Source organism: Bos taurus, chromosome 4 (assembly GCF_002263795.3).
Source record: "Bos taurus isolate L1 Dominette 01449 registration number 42190680 breed Hereford chromosome 4, ARS-UCD2.0, whole genome shotgun sequence".
In the NCBI taxonomy this organism is placed as follows: domain Eukaryota; kingdom Metazoa; phylum Chordata; class Mammalia; order Artiodactyla; family Bovidae; genus Bos; species Bos taurus.
This window is the reverse complement of record NC_037331.1, coordinates 92,225,325-92,251,522: the sequence shown is the minus strand read 5'-3', so window position 1 is coordinate 92,251,522 and position 26,198 is coordinate 92,225,325. Positions and strand designations below refer to the sequence as shown.

At 49.7% G+C, this 26,198-nt stretch overlaps 2 protein-coding genes across 2 annotated transcripts in view; one reads left to right on the top strand and one right to left on the bottom strand.

Annotated features, from left to right (window-relative positions):
* Window positions 1-26,198, bottom strand: part of SND1 (staphylococcal nuclease and tudor domain containing 1) — a 422,171-nt gene that overhangs the window by 44,590 nt on the left and 351,383 nt on the right.
* On the top strand, window positions 17,912-21,709 carry LRRC4 (leucine rich repeat containing 4). The gene is made up of 2 exons (NM_001014938.2): window positions 17,912-18,007; window positions 18,201-21,709. The coding sequence occupies exon 2, from the start codon at window positions 18,301-18,303 to the stop codon at window positions 20,257-20,259; it is 1,959 nt and encodes a 652-aa protein (NP_001014938.2). The 5' UTR covers window positions 17,912-18,007; window positions 18,201-18,300; the 3' UTR covers window positions 20,260-21,709.

Sequence of the window (26,198 nt, the reverse complement as noted above, 5' to 3'; positions counted from 1 at the left end):
ATGGTGAAGTCCCTGAACCACAGGTAAGAAAGCTTAAAATCTGTCCTGGACCAAATCCCAGAAGCAGTGGTTGAAATGCAGTTTGTGAGTTCTTAAAAAGAAGTGATTATTAAGAGATGACATGTTCATGAAAACTAAGTCAGGCTTAACCTCACTCCCTTTGCAGGTAGGGTCACTCAGCTATAAAATGAAGCGTCTATCATCACCGTGCTTTTTCCAAGGGACTGAATTATTTTTGGTGGGGCAGTGACAGGACACTGAATGACAATCACAAACCGAGTTAAGGAAGAAGTTCTGGTTTACTGCTAATCTGCCCTTAGCATCTCTAACAAAAACAGTGGACTTCAGGCTCAGAGCCTCGCAGGCAAAGAGGATTTAGCTAGAATTCATTAACACTGATCTGCAATCTCTGTATTTATTTTTAAAATTTCCTTTCATTTACGATAAGTGATGTGCTTCCATTTAGAAGAGTTCTTTTTAAAATAGTTTCAGAAAGAACAGAGTGATTTAAAGAAAAACATGAAGGAGATAACAGTATAGAGGATATCTGGACTTGGCAATAGCTCATAGATGGTATAATGGACACCTGAAGTTCGGGAGATCCGGCTGTAAATTAAATGCAGCTGGCCAACAGCAGGGCTGGAACCACTTGGTGGTACTTCTGCTGCCTGAGTCTACAGGTACCGGCTGTAGGAAGGTCTGATGGCTGCCACTCAACAGCCATTTCCCCTTCCCCCTGCTGGCAAGTCCCTGCCCTTTTTCCCTGTGAAATCTGCGTGGGACTCAGGAAAACACAAACTGATCTAAGTTATTTTTTGTGCCCTGGGACTTGCTGACAGTCGAGGGAAACCTGTGCACGTCTTCATAGAATAGTATTTTTGGATACGTTAATTAAAACACATAGGATTACAAAGGAAATGAATTACACCGAAAGTTATTAAAATATTAAAAAAAAAAACCCACCCACGTCAGGATTTAGTCAATATATGTACTTTTTCATTAACACACCAAATAACAAGATTGAGCAACAGGTCCGACATCTAAAATCTCAAGGCAGTGATAAGAGTTAACACAATGTTGAAATTCCTGCAAATACTGCAACATGATATAAAATTACTTGTGATTTCCATTGGTGATAAAATCATAGGTCACTAGTTTTACTATGATTACTTACATTCACATTCAAAGGACATGTTAACTTTGAGTCAGAGGTTAATAAAAATAAAGAGATAATTTTCTCCCATCCAAATTCATGGACCCTTTGAGTACCTGCTCTCAGTCCATCACTGGGGCTGGGGAGCACAGTTCTTTCCTGGTCCCACAGTTCAGTACTGTTGTCCAAATCTGGACAGTGAGATAGGAGAGGAAGTCAGGTGAGAGGCATGTGGGGAAGGACTTCTTTGCTTTTAAAAAGAGATGCAGAAATAAGACACTGCTGCTTCTCCTGACTTTGGAGACTGGTGTGTGGGCATGCAATGCCTGGTGCTATGGCAACCATCTTGCAGCCAAGAAAGAACTGTGGTCAAGCTGAGGGAATGGCTCAACAGAGAAGAGGAGAACTAAGGTGCCTGAGGCTGACCTGGGGCCACATCTCAGTTACATTAACCCATCCTGGAGCTACCCTACTTTGGGACTGACCTTCTATGTGAGGTCGGTCTCCGGCATAGATGGTCCATAACTTGCAGCATGAGACACCTGTAGCCTAAAGTGACCTATGCGCCCTTCCCACATTAATCTCCATGACGAAACTAGCATTCCCTAAGGTTTCTGAGTCACAGGAGTTGCTCTGTGTCCCAAACCCATCTCTGTCATTTTTCCCCTCAGTCTCTCAGGGTCCTCAATGTACAACTGAAGAGTTGCCATCTAATGAGAACTGACAAGGTGAAGGCCACAGGAAGGGCTGATGCCAGGAGAGCTCTGGTGCCACTCAGAGCATCGGCTCAGAGCTCTATTCTGGTGCAACAACTGGGGTGGGGAAGAGGAGGAGTCTGGGTGAGGAAAAGTCAGTCCAAAAAGGAGGGCACAAGTGGAGTAGGAAAGCCAAGATATGAAGAGAACATCTAGGTTTCCAGATTCATACCTGGTTCTGTTCAAATACCAGGACTGACACCACACCAATTCTCTACATGAGATCCCTTTTCTTTTTTCCCTTTTCCCCCATCAGTCCATCTCTGCCTCTAGTTTCCAATCTATCGAGGTACACATTCCTCAACACACAGCCACAAATCTGATAGAAAGCTTGCAGAAGATATCAGACAGACTGTATAATCTCTGCTAATCCTGTAATCAGAAGCTAAACCCAGGACACAAGTGGATTTGCAAAGTAAGGCTTTTAGAAACTCAAATGGCATTAGCAGGCCACAGAGACCAATGTATGCAGTGACTGAGTGAGACCCATCAATCCAGAAGCAGATTCGTTCCTTCTACTCCACAGCCCGGGGAAAAAGAAAGGACTGAAGGGAAAGGCCACCTCAAGTCCCTGTCGCAGGCTCTCTGAAATGGAAAGTTCGGGAGTAGGAGTGAGAGGAGGAATAAAAGGCGGGGGAGGTTAGGAGCAAGGGAAGATGAGCCCATTCCTTATTCTGCTGCTGCTGCTAAGTCGCTTCAGTCGTGTACAACTCTGTGTGATCCCATAGACGGCAGCCCACCAGGCTCCCCCATCCCTGGGATTCTCCAGGCAAGAACACTGGAGTGGGGTGCCATTGCCTTCTCCATTCCTTATTCTAAACCCCCTTTTATTATCTCCTTTGGGAGAAAAACAACGAACGATTCCAGCAAAGCGAGAACAGGGAAGGCGTGTAAGAACAAGCATGTTGTACATGCATAGGGCCCACGCAGAATATTCCTCGGTAACCAGCTTTCAAGTCACTGGTTTCAGAGTCTCTGCTCACACCTGACCTGCTCTGGGGGACAAAGGTTTCTGAAACAGTCAGGGCTATATTTGTCCACAAAGCTGTCTCATCGGGAGCCTGCCTGTCCCTTTGTGGACGGGGCCTGAACAAATCTTTCTGTGCTACCCATCAGGGCCACATAGCTCCTTGACGGCGTGTGTGGAGAAGTGATTACCACCCCAACCACAAGTGCCACAGGCCCCAGTGAGGCGGAGGGGCCCTGGAGACAGGAGGTGGCCTGGGAAAAACTTCCCTTCAGCCGAACGGAAATACTTCACGGGTTTTCTTGTTCACGAATCCCCATGTGACTGCACTGAGTCTGTGGTTGGGTTGCTGTGTGGGGCCACGTCCCTGTTCTTTTGGGGACCAAACATTCCTCAGGATAAGCTGAGTTGGGGCCAGTGCAGGAGACCCTACTCTGTTAGCTTTGGTCCCTGACACAGCTTCTCTCAGGCTCAAAGCCCTTCCTAGAGGTTTCTGAAAGAAAAAGATTTAAAAAGTTGTCTGGTTACACTGTCATATTTAATGGGCACCCTTTAGAAGAGCTGCAAAGTTAGTGGAAGTACAATGTTTACAACAAGTATAATTATTTCAGCGGACTAATATGGGGAAACCATGTGTTTTGAGGTTTTGGTCCAGTTGACCATCAGGCCCTTGATCAGTATCTTAAAAACAAGACAAAGGGGTTTCTAACCCCGGCAAAGGTGGAACCAGAATGAGAAACCCAGGGACACTGAAATACGCGGAGACAGGAGCAGGTCTGAGATGGACCACATGATGGGCCATGGCTGAGCCATCCTTTTGGCTTCTCTCACAAACTAAAGCAGCCTAACAGAGATATACATGTCAGACCCCCTCCAAAGACTGAGAAACCCCCAACCTCTGTGTGCCAGGACCATTCCTCCAGGCACCCATGCGAGTCTTAAGAAAAATCCCTCAACACCTACTGAAGTCTTCTCCTTCCTAGAAAACAGTATTTAACAAGAATGGTCTTATTGACCGAAGCAAGCGAGTGAAGGTTACGTGTTTAGAAAACTCATTAATAACAAATACCATTCTTAAAGAGACAGACTCAGACGGAGAGAGGAACTGGCAGGAAGCCCATCCCTTAGGCTTCCCTGAACATGGGGCAGGGTTGCGGATGGCGGTGCTGAAGGCCAGAGGCCGGCCTGGCCTCTGATCAGAGCAGGAGTTCCTCTTAGTCTCAATTTGATGAAGCTCCCAGGGGTACAGGGCAGAGGGTCTCATTTCTGTCCTTTTACAGACAGTGGGAGCGAAAGACTGCTTTAATTGGTCAGGAAATCAGAAGGCTCAGGCCAACAGAGGGTCCTGCCCTCTGTTGGGCTGGGCCCCACTAGAGTAGAGTGTTGGACACAGGCCCCATCTTCTTCTTGGACGTTTCCGCTAGAGGGGAGGATTAGAATGCCTCCGACTTGTTGGTTGGTTGGTCTTTCCATATTCATCTCTCTCTTTTTCACTTACTGGCTCGTGTGCACACATGGCCTTGAATGGATCCCATGGACTGGCATTGGGAGGCAGACTGTCAGATGCCAGGACAGGAAGGATGGAGATGAAGCTGCTCTGTGTGCCTGGGACCCCAAGACAGTCTCCCCTTGGGGAGCGATCCCCAAGGGCTCAGAGCCAGCTCCACAGCACCATCGAGTCACTGGGCCAGAGAGGCCAGTTTTGGGGTGGGGGTGGGGGGGGTGGAGCGGGGAGAGAGGGTGTCCAGCCCAGAGACTGCTCACTTACACAAAGAATCCTTTCAGAGTTATTGGCTGGCAGGGCTCCTCTCAGACTTTTTTTTTTTAAGGGCTTGTGCATTGAATACAAATCAAGCAGCTTCACTGGGCTGTCACACAAACTGGCCCCAGACACCAAACAGTGATACAGAATGGGGGCTCCCCTAGCCGGGTGGCCAGCGTTCAAGCGTCACAGTAGGAGGCGCCCAGATCCCCAGCTGGTGGTCCGACAGAAGCGGGGCCTCAGCACCTCTTATCAGAAGCAGAGCCATTTCAGTCTGGTGTCCTGCAGAAAAATAGTTTCAAGCAGACCAACACGACAGGTTCCCAAGAGCATGCTGCTTAGCATTCCTGGCTGGTAGAGAGGAAGAACGGAAAAGACAGGGATACTCGGGCGGGGGCAGGGGGTGGGTAGCGTTCTGGGGTAAAGGAGAATGAGGTAGTCCTGGTACCCTTGTGTAGAAACAAACAAATCTACCTCTCCGTTGTGGCCAAATTCAGAACTGCGTGTGAGAGAGGCCAGACGTAAAACACAGAGAGACAGTATGGCTAGGAGGGACAGATGAACCAACCAACCAACAGGGGAATTCGAATTCTTCCCTCTACATCCGCCAGAGGAGCTGAAGGGCCCAGCCTCCCTTACTTCACATTCACTCACTCCTAGTTCCTCTAGACAGAAGGGTGATTTGCACTGGAAGCATGTGCAGACAGAACTGTTTCCAAAACCACAGATTAAGAGCCGGCTGGGGGCTGGGGAGATCTCACTCCTGAACAGGCTCGTGCGATGAGAAAGGTAGGTGGCCTCCAGGAACCTGGGTGTCAGCCAACCCGCCCATCGGTCGTTCCATGACTTATGGGGAAGCCAGTGGTGTGGGCTCCAGGCGAGGCTTCTAAGGTAAGAGCCTGGCCTTTGGCTGAAGGAGAGGGTAGGCTGAGGACGGTCACAACAGCCACCGAGAGACAAATTCAAGCCCGTATTTTCATTCTCATTTGGGATCCTCCAAGTCTCCCTCAGAAACTCCTTAGATGAAACAAATGAACCCACCTCGCCAGGCCAGTACTGGATGATGAGCCGAGGCCATACCAGCTGCAAGGAAGAGAAGCCGAGCTATAGCTGAAGCTGACAGCATAAAACTGGAAACAATTAATGAGTTGTGTGAGGCAGCCTGATGGCCAAAGATGCTGATCCACGAAGAAACTAAACAACAGATCAAGAAGCCTGGCAGAGAGAAGGCAGTGCCAACTTGGCACTACTCTGAACTGGGGGGATCAGAATGGCTGGGAGGCCACGAAACACCTACAAGACACAGCAGAAAAGGACAACAGGTTGCAAGCCAAACTGAACAGATGAAAAACACAGAACACGTTCCAAACGGAGTGCTTCTTAAATTCCGTCAGAAGTGTTCGAGGGTAAGTATACAAAGTGTGTTCCCATCTCGTTCACTCTCTCTAAACTATAAGGTATCCTCTGAAGCAGGGAGCTGCTCCACAAGGGGCCCTAGAATATTCCTCGGAGAACAGACCTAAGCGATGTGACTGTTTTTTAAACAAATTCTGTGACACACCCATGGTTAAGGAAAATGGAGTCACAACATGAGAAGAATCGTCTTTCCTCAAGGCAAAAGCCACAGAAAGTCAACAGCAAAGCTGGAGAAGGACCCAGGTGGCCAAGCTCCCAGTCAGACTCTCCACATAGCTGTCTGCTCCCCTCTCCACCCCACCTAGTGTTTTAAATTAAGAGTTTGTGGATGGAATTATTTGTTCTTTAGCCATGTAAAATCCAGGGATGGACAGCTCATAGAGATAAGGACCCTGGGCAGAACCTCGGGGCTCCTCTCGTGGCCCAGTCGGGTGCCCACCGACTGCACTGTAGCTCGGGCGCTCAGTGGGATATATATAGCTGCCTTTAAATTTACCCGACTCTCCATAAAGCGAGGTAATGGGGCGCCTTTTACTGCTGCTCATGGTGATTGTCCTAACATTCTTTAATTAGCAAAAAGCGTTGGCACAGCCACTTCAAAGCATTTGATCTTACGGTCCTGGTGTTCCCTATTTCAGGCTCAACAGCCCTCACTCCCTTTGGAGAAAATGTACTTTAGCAAATTTGAAAATGACAGGCACATGTGTCCATGAGCACAAAGAAGCGTATTTGTGTACCTACACTCACGCTTCTGCTCATGCTTCACAAACCCACAACTGCCAGGAGCCCATGAGCCTCGATGATACTTTCATAAAACTCCTGCTCATCAATCTGTCATCAAGGGGCTATGAATTTTAAAAACTGAGGACTGGTGAAACCTTAAGGTCATCAGGATCTTCCTTAAACTTCCATTAAAAAAGAAAAACAACAAAAAACTGGTCGTTTCACACCTATCTTTTCAAAGATTTATGGAGTAGGGTTAGGGTTCTTAATACACCATTAGAGAGCCTGAACTCCTATTCACTTGGGCCAAAAAATAGTCCTCTTCCTTCTGAAATAATTAATTCCCCACTATGATAGAAGTGTTAGGCACAAGATGGGGAAGGTCTCTGCTCTTATGGGATGTGCAAGTAAACAAGATAATTTCAGATAATGGTATATCAAATAAGAGAGTAAAATCCAGGGATGTGACTATGATTGGTGGGGCTACTGAAGTAGTCTAAAGATAGGGTAGTCATGGAAAGTCTTAAGAGACCTGCTCAAGAAGAAGCTGACCACCTGAAGATGTGGGGGAACATTCCAGACAGAAGAGTTATATTTGTGTATGACTGCAGGCATGGACTCTTGGTTAAGGATCCAATTTGTGCTGGAGATACTTGAAAAGCCATTTGCTCATAACTCTCACTCCTAAAGGGGAGAAACAGCTCAGAATATTCCAAAAGAAAGAAGAGCAGCGCAGCTGAAGGGTAGGGGTCGACCAGAAAGATGATAAAACATGAGTGCACAGAAACAGCCAGGGCACGTGGCTGAGGGCCTGTGGTCCACGGTGCACCGTTTGTGCATGTGTGTTTGTGTCACATGTGTCTCTTTTTTTTTCTGGCCCACTTGGCATGCGGGATCTTAGTTCACTGACCAGGGATTGAATCCAAGGCCCCTGCATGGGGAGTGAGGACTCTTAACCACTGGACCGCCAGGGAAGTCCCTTGGTTGTTATTTGAGTTATGAGGGGGAAGAACACTGGAGCATTCCAAGCAAATCAGTAACATAATCTGACACAGCACCACAAAGATTGTTTAGGTGGCTGCAGAGAATAGACTTCGAGGGAAAGAGGGAACAATCTATGTCTTGAATACTTTAACTTCTAGTTTTGAGTAAATAGTCTGTGATATAAGATGTTAACATAAGAGGAAGCAAGGTGAAGACCGTAACCTATAATCTGACTATGTTTCACCTGTATCTAAGTCTAAAATTATCTCAAAACTGTTAAAAACAAACAGTGAAAAACACCTGATATCTTGAATGAAGAACTGAAAGGCCTAAATTAGGGGTAATACCAAAAGCAGAGAGGAAAAAATGAAAAATGGATCCTCTCAGAACTGACTTTGGTTAAAAATATTTCTCTCCTATACTAGTTTCCTTATTTTTAATCCTACTGCTACTGCTACTGTTACTATTACTATTAGCTGAGACTGATGGATTTTCCTTCCTTGCTGCTGGTTAGATAATACCACAAAATAAGTACAGTTGTCAATCCCACTATACACACGCAGAATCTGAAGCTTAAAGAAGTGGCTCATATACACAGCATATACAAAGTAGACAAATAGAACCATGATTTGAACCCAGGTTTCTCTGATTCCAGAGTACTTTTATAAGCTCCACTACAGTATGATACCCAGTAGTATGTATGCATGCATGAAAGTGAAAGTGAAGTCGCTCAGTCGTGTCCGACTCTTTGTGACCCCACGGACTGTAGCCTACCAGGCTTCTCTGTCCATCGGATTTATTCATTCACTCTCTCTCTCTCCCTCTTTCATTTAACATATTTTCTAGGACTCAGTTGGGGGAAATGAAGTGTTTGGGCTTTCACCAACCAAAATATGAATAAACTGAATAAATTTATAAAACCACTGTGTCTTTTAACTGCAGGCATGGACTCTTGGTTAAGGATCCAATTTGTGCTGGAGATACTTGAAAAGCCATTTACTCATAACTCTCACTCCCACATCTGCATTTACATCTGCTAGGCTCTGCTCTTTAGGCTTTTCTTAAATCTCCAATGAGTATGAAACTCAACATTTCTGTGACTTAGCTACAGTTGAGCCAAATTTTGTAGCAGTGCCAAGCGGTACTTCTAATACTACTGGTAAATGCTTAGATGTTCTAAGATCTTTGGGATGAAAACCAATAGGCCATATAAAGAGTGAGAAAAGTATTACAAAGACGAATCAAGGCAGATTTTGTGAGTTTCTCTGTTCTACCTGCCCCCTTCTTTTGGTCCATGTCATGATTCCCGTTGCACTGACTAAGGGAACCTGCTCGCTTTCCAGTGTGAAGACCCAGTGGCCACATGACCCATACTTGGCTGCTCTCCTTTCCCCCTCACAAGCACAGGAACACAGAGGACTTATCTGCTGGTGATTAAGATATACCCTCCCACTTCTCTTCCTAAGTGGCACATCACATTATCACAGTGGTTTAAAATTTGAATGCTGAATAGATTTGAGATTGAAACCAGACTCTGTCACTGCAGTCAGCTGAATGAACCCCAGACAGATAATGCCCATGCCCCAAACCCCAAACCCGTAAATACTACCCGATATGAAAGAAGGGTCTTTGCAGATAAAATTAAGGGTCTTTGCAGATGCAATTAAGTTAAGGCTCTTGCAATGACACCACCCTTGCTTGTCCAGGTGGGCCCTAAATTCAATGGCAAGTGTCCCTGTATGTCAGAGGCAGCAGACAGGAGAGAAGTCAACATGACCAAGGAGATGGCCGTGATACAGCCACAAGTCAAGGAATAGGACGGTCACTGGGGCTGGAACAGACAAAACACCAAGCACAGGTTCCCCTCTAGGCCCAGGCTGGCCCTTTCAGATTTTGCACTTTTAGCCTCCAGAACTGTGAGAGAACGGTGATTTTCTAAACCACCAAATATGTGGTAATTTGTTATGTCAGCTTTAAAGTCACTTACTAGCAATAAAGTTACTTACTAGTTCTGTGATTCTGAGAAAGCTTCCTAAATTCTTCTGCAAAATGGGGAATCTAATGGTACCTCCTGGAGAAGGCAATGGCACCCCACTTCAGTACTGTTGCCTGGAAAATCCCATGGATGGAGGAGCCTGGTAGGCTGCAGTCCATGGGGTCGCAGAGTCGGACACGGCCGAAGCGACTTAGCAGCAGCAGCAGCAGCAGCAATGGTACCTCCATTGCAGAGCTATTGTGATGATCAGCATGGAAACCAACCAACGCTCCAGGCAATGTTGCCGTCAACATCACTGTCATTGCCACGTGAAGGCAATTAAAGGGAAGGATAAACCATAGGGCTTGTAGCAGGCTAGTGCACCTGAAGAGTACATTTCCAAGGCTTTTGGCTGGTCCTCTCTGGGCTGTCTGGCCACACTGATGATGGCGCTCAGAATGGGCACAAACTGTTTATTCCACAGAGGCAGTTGTGAGGGCATTGGGAGGTTTCTCCCTTCCCTCAGACCTGGCAGCCTGAAAAGAAATGGGAAGTCCTAGCAAACTAGCCTCAGAGAAGAGGAAGAGGCCTTGCCATGCTCTAGCTCTTTGCCATTCTTATGAAGCATCTGGTCTTCTCTAAGGCTTTCTGCAAATTGCTCTGGATGGGACCTGCCAGAAGCTTTTTTGTCCATTTTCTTCCAACATCCTTCTTGGGGGAAAGGGACAGTGGATTTTGAGGGCACTGGGAAGAGTGGGTGATTCTAGAACAGTTGTGTCACCTTGAAGCATCAGGCTCAAGGAATAAAACCCATTCCTTTTTTATGGGTAGTAGTGGCATGGCCATGGGCTCACTACAGGATCACAGGCAAGAAAAACAATCTTTTTTGTAATGGTGACTTTATTCATTAAACAGAAACTTCATGACCCACTGATTCTTGAGGGATATCTGTGCAGGTGGGTGGAAGTGAGAGGAAGATGCAAACACACACACACACGTTTGTTGACTTAGGTGACTGTTTCCTTACAGACCATTTCTTATGTCTTGTCACTAATTCACCAATCAACTGGTGTCTTTCCCTTTGTGAAGGTCAACTTCTATATTTTTCTTTCCTCCTGTTTTCCAAATCCCTTTTCCTTCTGTGGGCTTTTTCTTTTCTTACTTAAAATGGCAGCATAAAATGTATAAAAATAGACAAGGTGCTTGAGTAGGGCTTGGCAGCCTAACAGTATTGCAAATAGGAGCCAGAGTTGCAGGGAGTACACATGTGATCTTCCTGCCACGGATGGACCTACCTTAAGGGGCCCAAAAGCCTCCTGGAGGCAAGATAGTACCCTGCTCACTCCTGGCAAACCCTGCGAGGCATGGACATCTAGTGGCTGCTGAGGATAATGCCTCAGGGATGCAGGTCAGGCTGGGGAGTGGTCTACTGTGGGCTTTACAGGAGCTCAATTATCCTGGGGGGCTTCCCAGGGGGCTTAGTGGTAAAGAATCTGCGCCTGCTGATGCAAAAGATGCATTGAACCCTGCCTGGGTGGGGAAGACATCCTGGAGAAGCAAATGACAACCCACTCCAGTATTCTTGCTGGGGAAATTCTATGGACTGAGGAGCCTAGCGGGCTGCAGGCCATGGGGTGGCAGAGAGTCAGTCACGACTGAGCAACTGAGCATGTGTGCAAGTATCCCGGGTCCCCTAAGAGCCAGTCCCCTGTATGACTATTTCCTCCACTTCTTATTAGGGGTCCAAAGTCACTCAGAATGGCTCTGTGGAAGACCATGGTTAGCCCCGCCCAGCAAAGTATAACGAGAGCACCTGCATACAAAAGCACAGAAGACAGGCATTTGGAAGAGTCTTCAAGCCCCAGGTTTAAATGCCAATTAGCCACACACTGCCATCTTGACTGAAGGGCTGAGCTCAGAATTGACACAGACTCTGATATTAATTAGTTGTGTGGCTCTAGCTAAGTCACTATGCCTCTCTGAACTCCATTAATAACATCTGTTAAATGAGAGGTTAAGTCCAGATGATCTCCAGATCCTTTTTAGCTTTAACACTCAGTGACCTATGAGTCTTTTTAGTAGCTGGGAAAATACAGTCTGCTCTGCTTTGGATCTCTGCTTTGGCACTGTGGACCTCTTAGATTCAACTGAAAGAATCATCTGCTTCTCAACTTCATGGCGCATATCCAAGACTTGGCTACAATCCCAAAGGATCAACCTTCTTCACAAAGCTTGGTATCTGGGGAAGGCTGGGAATCATGGAGTATGAGAGCTGGAAGGAATTTTCTAGTCCATTCCTTTAATTCTAGAAATGAAGAAACTAAGGTTTAGACCTGTGTTAAAGATTTGTCACGTGTCTTATCAGTGGCAGAAAGGGGATTAGAGCTCAGGTGCCCTACTCTCTGTGCAGGGACCCAGCTGCTGACACAGCCTGGCCTGATCACTGACTGGCTTCTCCAGCTCTATCACAGCAGTCTCTCTGTGGGAAACCACCAGTGAAAACACTCTCAGCACAGGAGTTCTTCCTTCTCTCGTCTCCAAGTGTAAGTCTTCCTCTTCTTATTCCCTGATGGCACCACTCCAAATCAAGGAAGTAGTCAGAATCAGGGACTGTGAGGAGCAACAGACAGATGGCTGGATGATACTCAAGTGACAGGATTAGAGGTTCCAGTGTTGCTTTTTGTTCAAAGGGGCTGTGTGTGCTGCCATGGCCCCACAGCCTCCCTCGTCCAGTGGATAGTTTCCAAGATGCTCCCTTAGCCTCGCTGGCCTACAAAGGGTGAAGCCATCCTATCTAGAACTCCATGGGCTGCATGAAGCTTGGGCATACTCATCAATATCACTCACAAATATTTACCAGGAGACTGCCTCATTACTAAGTATTGGTTTGATCCTACCCTTCCATCCACCTCCACAACATCTGCTGGGCCTGGCGCTGAACACATGGGGCCTGATTTTGCCCAGATCAGCCAGGCAGGCTCCTCTTTCCTCGAGGGGGAGGGGCAGCCGTATTCCAGTGGACCATCCAGACCCGGGGCTAGGGTCTCCTCTAGAGCTTTACCAGCTCAGACCCAGCTGTGGCAAAGAGAGGAACTTCTCAATAGTAGACTTCTGACTCTTCTCCATGGATCCATGACAGGCTAGATTCACAGCTGTGAGTAAGATGGGAGTGCCCAGCTTGAGGGCTTTCCAGGTGGCACTAGTGGTAAAGAACCTGCCGCCAATGCAGGTTTCTCTCTGGATCGGGAAGATCCCCTGGAAGAGGGCATGGCAACCCACTCCAGTTCTCTTGCCTGGAGAATCCTATAGACAGAGGAGCCTGGCAGGCTACAGTCCATAGTGTTGCACAGAGTCAGACACGACTAAAGTGACTTACCACTCACGCATGCACGTCCTGCTTGAAGCTGATGATGTGCAAATGGGGCTTAGTTAAGAGAGCAAACAGAGCCACTAACAACCCAGATGGAACTAATCTCCATTTCTTTCTTTGATCATTAGGTTGGTGCAAAAGTAACTGTGGTTTTGCATTACTGAATTTTGCTGTTATTAGAATATATTGGAATATATTCTTAAATAAATGTGTGTTATACATCATTTTAATGTGCATTTCTTGCTTTTTCTTTTTTTGCAAATGACTTACTACTTGCTGTTTATTTTATATTTATTTTAGACTAGGGAAATGATGTTAGACAAAAAGCAAATTCAAGCCATTTTCTTGTTCGAGTTCAAAACGGGTCATAAAGCAGCGAAGACAACTCACAACATCAACAACGCAACTGGCCCAGGAACTGCTAACGAATGTACAGTGCAGTGGTGGTTCAAGATGTTTTGCAAGGGGGACAAGAGCCTTGAAGATGAGTGCAGTGGCCAGCCATCAGAAAAGGATGACCAACTGAGAGGATCATTGAAGCTGACCCTCCTACAACTACGTAAGAAGTTGCCAAAGAACTCAACATTTGACCACTCTACAGTCGGTAGAATGTAGAATGCTTCAAATGCATTTGAAGCAAACTGGATAGATGGAAAAGCTCTAAATGGTTGCCTCACCAGCTGACCACAAATCAAAACAATTGTGGGTTTGAAGTGTCATCTTCTCTTATTGTATGCAACAACACAAACCATTTCTCAGATTGTGATGTATGACGAAAAGTGGATTTTATGCGACAACTGGTGACGATCAGCTCAGTGGTTGAACTGAGAAGCGCTCCAAAGCACTTCCCAAAGCCGAACTTGCATCAAAGAAAAGTCATGGTTACTGTTTGGTGGTCTGCTGCCAATCTGATCCACTACAGCTTTCTGAATCCTGGTGAACCCATCACATCTGAAAAACATGCTCAGCAAATGGATGAGATGCACCGAGAACTACAATGCCTGCAACCGGTATTGGTCAACAGAAAGGGTTCTCCATGACAACACCCATCCTCATGTAGCACAACCAGCCCTTCAAAAGTTTAATGAACTGGACTATGAAGTTTTGCCTTATCCACCATATTCAACCTGACCTCTTGCCAATCAGCAACCACTTCTTTAGGCATCCTGACAACTTTTTGCAAGGAAAATGCTTCCACAACCAGCAGGAGGCAGAAAATGCTTTCCAAGAGTGCATCAAATCCCAAAGCCTGGATTTTTACTCTACAGGAATAAACAAACATTTCTTGTTGGCAAAAATTTGATTGTAATGATTCTGATTTTGATTAATAAATATGTATTTGAGCCTAGTTATAATTATTTAAAATTCAAGGTCTGAAAGCACAATTATTTTTTTCACCAAACAGTAATTGTTACGACTGAAACAAGTTAAATAAAAGATCTACTTTATCAGCCCCCCTCTCTCTCCCTTCATCCTACACACATCTCATATACCCTTCACCGAAGTTTTATTTTCCTTTTATCTTCTGGGTGTGCTGCACAGTATATGGGATTAGTTACCAGCCCAGGGATGGAACCAGGACCCTCTGCATTGGCAGCTTGGAGTCTTAACCACTGGACTGCCAAGGAAGTCCCTCACTGAAGTTTTTTATGCACTGTTCCCCCACCTTGCCTCTGCCATGAAGTCTACGCAGAGTGAACACACTGAACATTTTCTAACAGTGATGAAAACACCAAGCTCAGGATTTGAAGACTGGATTGAGATGCTGGCTCTGTTGCTTTCTGAGTGTATGACCTTGAGTATGTTATTTGCCTGCCTGAGCTCAGTACATCCACCCACAAAATGGAGACAACTATGGCAACTGTGTCACTGGGTAAAGGAAGATTAAACAAAAACAGATCCATCCATCTAGCCAGCAGACAAACATCCCAGTATATGACTCTTGAAGGAGATGAATGAAACCTGAGTTCTTATTGACTGCGAGAAAACTCTGGAGAATCACTTCTACTACCCAAGTTCTAGACATCTGAGCTCTGCCAGGGTTCAAGGACTGGCTCCCCCGCTTACTATGTGATTTTAGGACACATATTAACTATTAACGTCATTATTATTTGACTGCAAATGCATAATAAAATGTTGGTAAACAATGGGGAACCCAACTTGTCAACAATGGAACTGCTTTCACTCCATTCAGGGACTTAAAAAATTCCCTGGCATATTTAAGGAGGTTTCAGGTTACTGGGCAGCAGAGAATGCTGAGATAAGGGTGTGGCACAACCCAGAGGGTGAGAGATCCAGGACCTCCTCTTCTTAAGCAATAGCTCATGTGGAGGTGGTAGAAAAGCAAGCTTGCCAAGGCAGAGAGGGGTGGGGCACAAGGATAGAAGCCTGGGGGTAAGCATCACTAAACCAATGCCGTATTCTACCAGCTGGCTTTCCAGGGCTGAGCCACAGATGGCCCCACCCCCACTAGGCAGAGAAAGGGGCAGTCGTTTTCTCCAGTGGGAAAAAGCCACCAAGTTCTGTTCCCTCTCCCACACTGGTCCATCCAATGCCCTGGAGTCTCCGCTCACCAGAAGTAGGGGCAGGTTGCTACGCAGTTCTTCCCAGGCAGTCCAGGCAACAAAGAGCTGGTTAAGCTCCTGGGGCAGAGGGTTTAAGACCCACTCAGTCCAAACTCTGGGCACGGGGAGGGGAAAGGGCGCGGGGCTGCAAAGAGTTGAAAAGCCAGGGCTCCGCTGCATGAATGAACAACGGGGTGTGCCGCGGTGGCTGGGAGTTCACCTCCATCCTTCCCGTTGGTGGTTGTCCTGTCCCAGGTTGTCATTCCCCTAGCTCCCCGCACTTGGTCTTTCCTTCCACTGTTTTCCTCCCCCGTAACCCTCATTAAGAAAACGATCATTTAAAGCCCCAGTTAAAGCCGAGGTGAGGAAATGTGCGAGGGAGGCGGGGGAGGGGGGGAAGGGGAGGTGGACAGGACGAATCGGCATCTGTGCAGCAGCGCCCTGGCCGCCCCCGCGTCGTCCGCCACCCACCCCCCCGCCCTCAACCCCGTGCAGCTCGGAACTCCGAGCATGCAGCCCGGGCCGAGCGGCCGGTCGCCCCGTCAGCAGTCGGCGGGGGTGAGGATGACGCGGTCGGGGCGGGAGGCCCGCCAACAGCAGTAGCCCCGCCGCGGGTCGCCGCGCCTCCGGCTCCCGGGGCCCTAAGCCCATCGCTCCCAGAGCCCCAGGGTGGGGGCGGGGGCCCCCGCGCGGTCCCTCCGCAGCAGCCCCGCGCCGCTCCAGCCTATCAGCGGCCACCCGGCGGCTCCCTCCGATCGGACCAAAATAGCTGCGAACGCCTGCGACTTGCGCGCGGCCCCTCACTTGACGCTCACTCCGGCTCCCTCGCCCGGCCCGCTCCCCGCGTCTAGAGGGGGCGGGGAGGAAACGGCCGGGGCGCGGGGGGGAGGGGGGAGGGTGGTGGGGGAGGAAGGAAGGAAGGAGGAAGGCAGGGAGGGAGGAAGGGAGGAAGGAAGGAAGGAAGGAAGGAAGGAGGAAGTCGGACGGAGGCGCGGAGATCGGGGCTGCGCGGCGCGGGCCGGCGCGGCGCTGGAAGGCGCCGGCGTTAACCCCTCGAGGGCAGGCAGCGGAGGGGGAGCGGTGTTAATACATAAGAGCACTGCATCACGCTAATCTTCTCCCCAGAACAGTATGCGTCAGCAGTACATTCACGTTCTGACTGAAGGACAAAAGGATGAGAGAGCAGTCTGCGTGGCTGCTGCCTGCAACACCGCGAGCCCGGCGCGAGGAGGAGACGGTGGGCGCCGCGCGCAGGGGCCCCGCTGCTGCTGCCGCCGCCGCCGCCGCTAGCGAGCGGGGACCATGTTCCCGGGCTCCGGAGCGTTCCCCGCAGCCGCGACCCCCGCTGCTCACGCCGCCGCCAGCGCCGGGGCCGCTGCAGCAGCAACAGCAGCCCGCGGGCAGCGCAGCCGCTGAAGGCGCCGGGGGCCGGAGCCCCGAACTCGCTCTCTTCGCACAAAGCCAGAGCCGGCGGTGCGCCGGGGGCCCGGCTGCGGCGGGCGATTCTGCGCCCCCGGACTCCCCGAAGGGGCCTGCAGTTCGGGGCGACCCGGCTGCCGCCGCCGCTGCTGCCGCCGCGCTCCTCCGGCCGGTGGACCAGATCCCGGCGCTGCCTCCACGCCGCTGCCCCTCAGGGGGCTGGACGGATTACTGCTCTTTGCACCAGCAGCCGGCGGACTGGGAAACTCAGCCCAGTTTGGGGCTTTTTAACCCTTAAGGAGAGGAGAGGAGAGAAGGGGGTGTGTGTCGAAGAGGGAGGGGGCGAAGGAGCGGCGGACACCTCCTCTTAACTCTCGCAGCACCGCGAGCGAACGACTGCATCAGCTGCCTCGGGCCGGGAGCGGCCGACACCAGGAGAGGGGGCAGCGCGGCGGCGGCGGCGAGCGCGGCCTGGGAGGCTGCGGGGCGCCCCCTCACTCCCCGCCTGGTAGCAGCCCCGGAGCGGGCGGAGGGCACCGGAGGCACACTCCGGCGATGAAGCGGCATCCCCCTCGGCTGGTGCGTGCCGGGGCCAGGGTCCAAGGACAAAGCCGGGAAGCGCTGGCGGCGCCCCGCCTCGGGCGGAGGGGGGGGCATGCACCTGCATAGCCCGCCGGGCCTCTGCTCTCCCGGCGCGCCTCAACTCCGCGGCTCCGCTCGCCGGCTCCGGATTTACTAGAAGCCATTTTGTCTCCCCCCACCCCTCCCCTCCCCTCCCCTTCCCTCTGACCTCCCCGCCCCCTCGACTTCCCCCCTTTTGTTAATTAAAACTAAGAAGTGAGAATGGGAACGAGGTGGCCAGCTCCGGCAGAGAACGCTTAAGGACACCACGCCAGTTCTTCCCTTCCTTCCTTCCGAGGTAGGTGACAGCGAATGATTGGGTGGGGATGGTCGCCTCGGGGGACAGCAAGTCCCAGCTTTCCGAGGGCTAGCCTGGGCGGGGGGCGCTGGTAGACGAGGGGCCACTCTTTAGTTTTGGCATGATTTTTTTTTTTCTTCCCGGCCGATCTGCTCCGTCTCTCTAATCGCCCCCTCCCCACCTCCTTCTCCAGATGGAAAGAGGAGCTCCTAGCTCACTTAAGCCGGGGTAGGGCTGGTTCTCCTTTCCGAGCCAAAATCCCAGGCGATGGTGAATTATGAACGTGCCACACCATGAAGCTCTTGTGGCAGGTAACTGTGCATCACACCTGGAATGCCGTCCTGCTCCCCGTCGTCTACCTCACGGCGCAAGTGTGGATTCTGTGTGCAGCCATCGCTGCTGCTGCCTCCGCCGGGCCCCAGAACTGCCCATCCGTCTGCTCGTGTAGTAACCAGTTCAGCAAGGTGGTGTGCACCCGCCGGGGCCTCTCCGAGGTCCCTCAGGGGATTCCTTCCAACACCCGGTACCTCAACCTCATGGAGAACAATATCCAGATGATTCAGGCCGACACCTTCCGCCACCTCCACCACCTGGAGGTCTTGCAGCTGGGCAGGAACTCCATCCGGCAGATAGAGGTGGGGGCCTTCAACGGCCTGGCCAGCCTCAACACCCTGGAGCTGTTCGACAACTGGCTGACGGTCATTCCCAGCGGGGCCTTCGAATACCTGTCCAAGCTGCGGGAGCTCTGGCTGCGCAACAACCCCATAGAGAGCATCCCCTCTTATGCCTTCAACCGGGTGCCCTCCCTCATGCGCCTGGACCTGGGGGAGCTCAAGAAGCTGGAGTACATCTCCGAGGGGGCCTTTGAGGGACTGTTCAACCTCAAGTACCTGAACTTGGGCATGTGCAACATCAAGGACATGCCCAACCTCACCCCGCTCGTGGGGCTGGAGGAGCTGGAGATGTCGGGGAACCACTTCCCGGAGATCAGGCCTGGCTCCTTCCATGGCCTCGGCTCCCTCAAGAAGCTATGGGTCATGAACTCACAAGTCAGCCTGATTGAGCGGAATGCTTTTGATGGGCTGGCCTCGCTGGTGGAACTCAACCTGGCCCATAATAACCTCTCTTCTTTGCCCCATGACCTCTTCACCCCCCTGAGGTACCTGGTGGAGTTGCACCTACACCACAATCCTTGGAACTGTGATTGTGACATTCTCTGGCTAGCCTGGTGGCTTCGGGAGTACATACCCACCAACTCCACCTGCTGTGGCCGCTGCCACGCTCCCTTGCACATGCGAGGCCGCTACCTGGTGGAGGTGGACCAGGCCTCCTTCCAGTGCTCCGCCCCCTTCATCATGGATGCCCCTCGGGACCTCAATATCTCGGAGGGTCGGATGGCGGAACTTAAGTGTCGGACTCCCCCCATGTCCTCTGTGAAGTGGTTGCTGCCCAATGGGACAGTGCTCAGCCACGCCTCCCGCCACCCACGGATCTCCGTCCTCAACGACGGCACCTTGAACTTTTCCCACGTGCTGCTCTCAGACACAGGGGTATACACGTGCATGGTGACCAATGTGGCGGGCAACTCCAATGCCTCGGCCTACCTCAACGTGAGCACGGCCGAGCTCAACACCTCCAACTACAGCTTCTTCACCACGGTCACAGTGGAGACCACCGAGATCTCGCCCGAGGACACAACGCGCAAGTACAAGCCTGTTCCTACGACGTCCACTGGTTACCAGCCGGCTTATACCACCTCTACCACGGTGCTCATCCAGACCACCCGTGTGCCCAAGCAGGTGGCAGTGACCGCGACGGACACCAACGACAAGATGCAGACCAGCCTGGATGAAGTCATGAAGACCACCAAGATCATCATCGGCTGCTTTGTGGCAGTGACCCTGCTCGCTGCTGCCATGCTGATTGTCTTCTATAAACTTCGCAAGCGGCACCAGCAGAGGAGTACAGTCACAGCCGCCCGGACAGTTGAGATTATCCAGGTGGATGATGACATCCCTGCGGCGGCACCTGCAGCAGCAACAGCAGCTCCGGCCGGTGTATCAGGTGAGGGGGCAGTCGTGCTGCCCACAATTCATGACCATATTAACTACAACACCTACAAACCAGCACATGGGGCCCACTGGACAGAAAACAGCCTGGGGAACTCTCTCCACCCCGCGGTCACCACTATCTCTGAACCTTATATCATTCAGACCCATACCAAGGACAAGGTACAGGAAACTCAGATATGACTCCCCCCCCCAAAAAAAAACTTATACAAATGCAATAGAATGCACACACACACAAAGACAGCAACTTTTGTACAGAGTGGGGAGAGACTTTTTCTTGTATATGCTTATATATTAAATCTATGGGCTGGTAAAAGAAACAGATTATATTAAAATTTAAAAAAGAAAACTCAAAACAAAACTATTTTCTAACTTGTAAGTTCTATTTAAAGGGGGTAGGGGAGGGTTACCTTGGGAATGTTGTGGGGTAGAAGTCACAAGTCAAGTTGCTATGTGGCCAGAAGGGATTTCTGGTATACGGTTAAAACTGCTAAGATAAAACCAACTTAAAACACCAACAAACATCCCTAAAGAGTTAGGGTGCGGGCTGCTGAGGGGTGGGGTGGGGGTAGATGGAATCTGTCATTTTTTTTTTTAGAAGATGCTTCATAGGACCCAGGACTACCCATTTCTGTAGACATCTTTCTTAGGCTGAGAGCTGTCTTTGCAGATTTATCTTATTTAAACAAAAAAAATTCCAAAAAAAAAAAGCACTAAGAATTTGTACTATGCTTAGAATGTTGAGAGGCAATAAATTTTTCTTCTGAGGCCAAGGGGAAGACAGATCTGTAACATGGTGTTTTAAACAGGAAAATCACCGAAATTCACATGAAACCCTCAAGGGACTGAGGGTGCGCACCCCTGTGCACAGGTCTTCTTGGTTTGTGCACTGGGACACCGCACGCCCCGCCTGACGGGAGTGCGGAGGGAAGGAGCAGAGAAGGAAGGGAGCTGGCGTAGCTTGCAGTCAAATGCTTTCACATTGTACCAGATTCCTGCAGTTGGGCTTAACCCACTCTGTGCAAGGCATGTGTCTATTCAGGGCTTCCCAGGTGAAGGAGGCGGCTCCTGAAGGGGCCTGGGGGTCCCAGAGCGGGATGGGAGCGGACAGCAACAGAGAAAAGGTATTCACGGGAGGGCATACATCAGCATAGTGCCATGTCCACCTGTTGTTCCCAGCATCTGACAAATGATTGTCGACAATGATGGCATTTGATGATTTTCTTTTATAAAGGGTTTGTTTGTTTTAAGGTGGAGAAAGGGAGGAGAGGCCGGGAGTGGGAAGCTTGGGGGAGTGGAAGCTTTTCTCATGCTTGTGATTTGGTGACTATTCTAAATGCTGATTCATTAGGGATTATTACGGCTGATGTCAATGGGTTGTGGTGATGGGTAGGGGGGCAGAAGATGGGGAGAGAAGAAAAGGGGGAGACAGAGAGGGCACAGGCTCATTTAAAGTGATGAAGCCTTTCCTTACCAAGGATGCTTCAGAAAAAAAGATCTGAAATCCACAGTTCGAACAAAGTGATGCACACGCACGCACAGTGAGTTGGCCATGGAGTCCTGTTGAATGTGGCACAGTGGGGCAAAAGCCTTCCCTCTCCCAGGCCTGCCTCAGGAGGAGGGGAGGAGAAAGGGTGGGCGTGGGTGGGGAAGGCAGAGATCTCTGTTATGCTGGTCCATTTAATGATGTAACTTTACTTATTATTTTAGCTTTAAAAGGAAATAAAGGGTTCAGATTTGAAAGGGGGGTAGGGTGGGGGGTGGGGAAATGCCAACAAAAGAACATTGATTGTAATGTGAGAAAAGTGTATTTTTGTATTTTAATAAATATTGTTCAATTTTTAATTCAATGTCCCTAAAGGGTTAAATTGAGTAAGACCCTCAACCTATAGCTTCTTATGAGCATTGACCGAATCATTTCTATATAAAGGAATAAAGGAGGGGGGAGGACCATGTTCAATTTCTTTTAAAAGTATGGGAACACGTTGAAGCTGTCAACCACTTTTCCTTAGCTTAAATAAAAGTACCCCGATTCTAGTGCACCTTTCACAAGCTAAGTGTGTTAGTCCCTGGCTCTGTTGGGGGTAGAACCGAATTTCCTGTGCCCTGGAAAAGCGGGGGAAATGGGTCAACCTCAGCTCCTGGGACCCAGCCAGGAGTTAAATGCCACCTCAGCAGAAGCTGCTGGTCAGACAGCACCAGCTTTACTGGGGGGACCCTGGGGGACTGGGACTGAAGAGGACTGCAATAATGTTGTTGGGATGAAAAGATCCCTCTGGCAGGGCTGCTCCCATTCTCTGGGTACTAAATAAACAAATGTGTCTCTCGGTGGTGGTGGTGGGTGTCGGTCTCCTGATGCTTAGCTGAGGAGTGTCATTCAGGCAGGCTGCCTGAACTGGGACCCTGCGTCTCTTCAAGCGCCAGTATTTATACTAATGCAGGGAACCGGGACTGAGTGGGTGTGATCTCCCTGGCACTGAACAGGGAGAGAGGCGGCAGCACTTTGCAGCAGTTGGCTAAGAAAGGGCCAATTCTTAATCCTCCTCTCTCTCTCTGTGTATTTTGCTTATACAAAATTTCTGGGTATCCGCGTTTGTGGCAGCATGTATGCATGGGCTCACACTTTAAGAAACTGCTATTCATGTTTCTAGGCTACAATGATGCGTTCTCTCTGCCTGTCCTCTGCTACCCTACCCCCAATAAAAAAGAGAGAAAACTGCAGCAGAAAAAAGGGTGGGACTTGGCTAGGACCAGCTGAAAAATGCAAGAAATCACCCCCTTTCCTGGTGCCATAGACACAACTCAGGCTATTTATTAGAACAGCTTCCCAGGTACACATTCAGAGGTGATTGTGAAGGAAGGAGCGGCCTCAGAAGCAGAGGGTGTGGAGCCCATTTCCTCCCACCCCTGCTCTTCCGACAGCTCTCTGGGCAGTCAGGGAACTATGCAGTTGCTGTGAAATGACAAAGGCTTGGGGGCTGAATAGACATCTAAGGAGAGAGGTGAAGAAACAGGCCTGAGACATTCCTGGGGAAGAGTCCTAAGAACAGATGCACCTGTCCTGGGGGTGGGGCATATTCAAGCTCTGGAATGTAAGGGAGAGGTGTTTTCCCGACAGGATATGGTTCACGGGCTTGAGGGTCGTTAGAGCTGTTAGGGGGGTTCCTTTGCTCACTGGGCGTGCTCCCTGACCTGGGCACTGGTTCAGCCTCTAGAGCAGCAATGCTCCTTCGCCATGGTGTTGAGTATGCCCTTCTCTGTAGCAGGCACTTGGGTCAACTTTTCAGAGAGGGGTCCCCTGAGCACCGAAAGTGCCGCCTTTAATGCTAGGCGGGAGACTCATCCTTGGCCTGGCCAAACCGTAGGGTTTGTTACCTGAGAATGGAACATGGGTTGGCAGCTTGCTGGACTGGGACAGGGGGGTGGGTGTGGGAAGAGTTACAGCAACATGTTAGAGGGAAAAGAACGCTGCTGATTATATGGAGTTAGGGAGTTTTCGTGACAGAATTTTTTAAAGGCCGTGAAAAACCATGTAGTCTAATCCCTTCACATTTTATAATCAAGGAAACGGAGCCCCAGAGCAACTGAATGATATAGTCCAAAGTCACACTGCTAATTAGGGGAAGAGGTGGGATTGAAAGCCAGGTCTCCTGACTCCCCAAACCAATGTGATTTCTCATTCAGGCTCCCAAGAACATATTTCCTTCCTGGCCAATATGAAAATGGGACCTTCCTATAGATACTGCTGTGCTCTTTTCTCCTCCCTCTTGGAGCTGTCCAATCTCCTTTGAACCAGCTCTGCTGAGCGGAATTCTGACCACAGGGGCCCCAGAGCTGGCCCAAGGGCCACGTGTACTAAGGAGTTGGATTCTCAGGACTACACAAAATAGCTGCCCGATTCTTAGGTTCAATGGCAGACAGAAACCACAGGAATCCCACAGAGGGCAACGACTGCTAGGTAAAAGGTAACGCAGACAAGGCTGGGTGTTCACAGTGGAACGATGGCTTGGTCCTCTCCCAACCTTGGCCTGGGAAGCTCTGCAGAGTAAAGGACTGACAGAGGTCTTAAAGCACCTCTCAGAGCAACTTGTGCACAGTGAGTGGTTTCTGCTTGTTTGGCTGAACAATGAGACTGTTTGGGGGAGGCGGGGGGCTCCTTAACTCTTCTCCATTGCATCTGCCCTAGCCCCAGCTCTAAAATCATGATCTGATTGCTACTCCCATAATCTGCTCTAGGACATTTTATGACTCTCTGGTCATAAAGCTGCATCCTATTGGCAGTGAGGGTAGAGGAGACAAACTAGTTTCTAAGGCCTAGGGACACCAGCTTTATCATGGCTGTTAACAGAAGGCCAAGTGGGCTTCACTCAGCCCAGGCTACTACCTCAGGGGCCAGGGCCTGCAATTATGGCTCCAACATTTTACTGCAACAAAATTAGAGAAGAAAAGGAAGAGAAAAAGAGAACATTTATATCCAAACATATGTCTGATTTTATCTCCTCTGCTGGCACTCAGTGCTCCATGCCATCGGCTAATGCAGGCACTGTTCACGCCATTTCGAAATCCTGCCTCAGCTAAACTGCAAGGCACTTCTGGCTCAAAGCACCTCTCTTGGTTTCTATCCATTCAGAAAGCACCCTTTCCCCTGGAGGGGGGAAGAATGGTTTGGGCAGTGGATTACGGTTGTTTTCATCTTTGCTTTATATTGAGATGAAGTGAATTGCTCCTTGGAGCAGGGATAAAGGCTTCAGGAAGCAGATCAGTGAAATATATGTATCTGCAAAGCAATACAGCATAGTGCTTGCAAGTACAGATTCTGGACCTGGTCTCCCCAGGCTGAATTCCAGCTCTATCACTTACTAGCTGTGTGACTTCAGACAAATATTCATTTTCCTCATCTCTAAAATGGACATAATATTGGTGTCTACTTCAATACTTCATAGCTTGTTGTAGGAATTAAAATTTGATGATATTACATAAGGGGAAGACCAACTGACCAGCCTCCATCACCACCTCTATTATTGAACCTCATCCATATCCAAAGAGAGAACACGCCTACTGGACTAGTCTAGTGAGGGGGGATGGTCACCCAGAAGTCCTGGGGAGCAGGACAGCACTGTCTACAAGCCCAAGCACTGTGGGAAAGATGGGTTTACTTTTCTTCTTTGTGCTCCGTTCTTTAATTGAGCCCTTTAGATGACCCAAGGCACTGTCCTAGCCCAGGAACAGATTACCTTTCCTTCTGGCGAGTCAGGAGAAAAGGTAATCTGTTGGTGGTGATAGTGCACAAGCTGAGAGCTGGGATAGGAAATACTACCAGAAACCCTGGCCGTTGCCAAGAGGGTAATAAGCTTCCTAGTGTCTTCTCAGATCATCTTGTTTCTTTATCGGGGTGCTTTACCAAGGGAGGTGGGCCCATGGAGGCACCAGGAAGGAGAAAGGAGCACAGAGAGGGCTGTTGGGGCCTCAGAGCAGTTTCGGGGGGCTTGGAGGAAAGAAAAACAAGACAGGAGAAAAAGCACCAGAATCTGAGCAAATGAGAGTGGAATGGAGCTATGTGGCAGATACAGAGGCTAAGGGGCTGCAATGCAGTTCGGGAGGAAAGCCAGGGAGATTCCTCTGCCCTCACAAACAGGAGGCTGGCAGGACCCTGGATGGGGGGAGGACTGGCAGTGTGAAATTCATGTCATGGAGCAGAGGAGAAGAAAGGCAGGGAGATCAACTTTCCAAGAGAAGCCCAAGAAAGCAAGCATTTGATTTCCTAATGAGAGGCTAGAATTAGATTTTAGCATGATCACAGGTTTCATCCTCTGGAACATGCCAGCTTTGCTGTCAGTACTTGGGCCAAACCACCTACCCACGACAGTCCTGTTCCTGAAGCTGGAGGCTGTCCACTGCTGGGCAGGGGGCGGGAGATGCTGGAGGCTGTCCACTGCTGGGAGCAACCCCTCCCTCAGGGCTGTAATCAAATTCTGTTCCTGACAGACTCCCTCCTTTCTAAGAAGGTACAGTCATGGGAGGGGAGAAGAGGGGATATAGCAGCTCACTGTTTATCCACAACAAGAGTATTATTTCGGTGGTGGTGGGGGGGTTGTTATATAAATTATGTTTCCCCATAAAAA

What these genes read in the sequence shown, in the direction of transcription:
- LRRC4 (NM_001014938.2), top strand. Translation starts at nt 18,301, where the DNA reads ATGAAGCTCTTGTGGCAGGTAACTGTGCATCACACCTGGAATGCCGTC.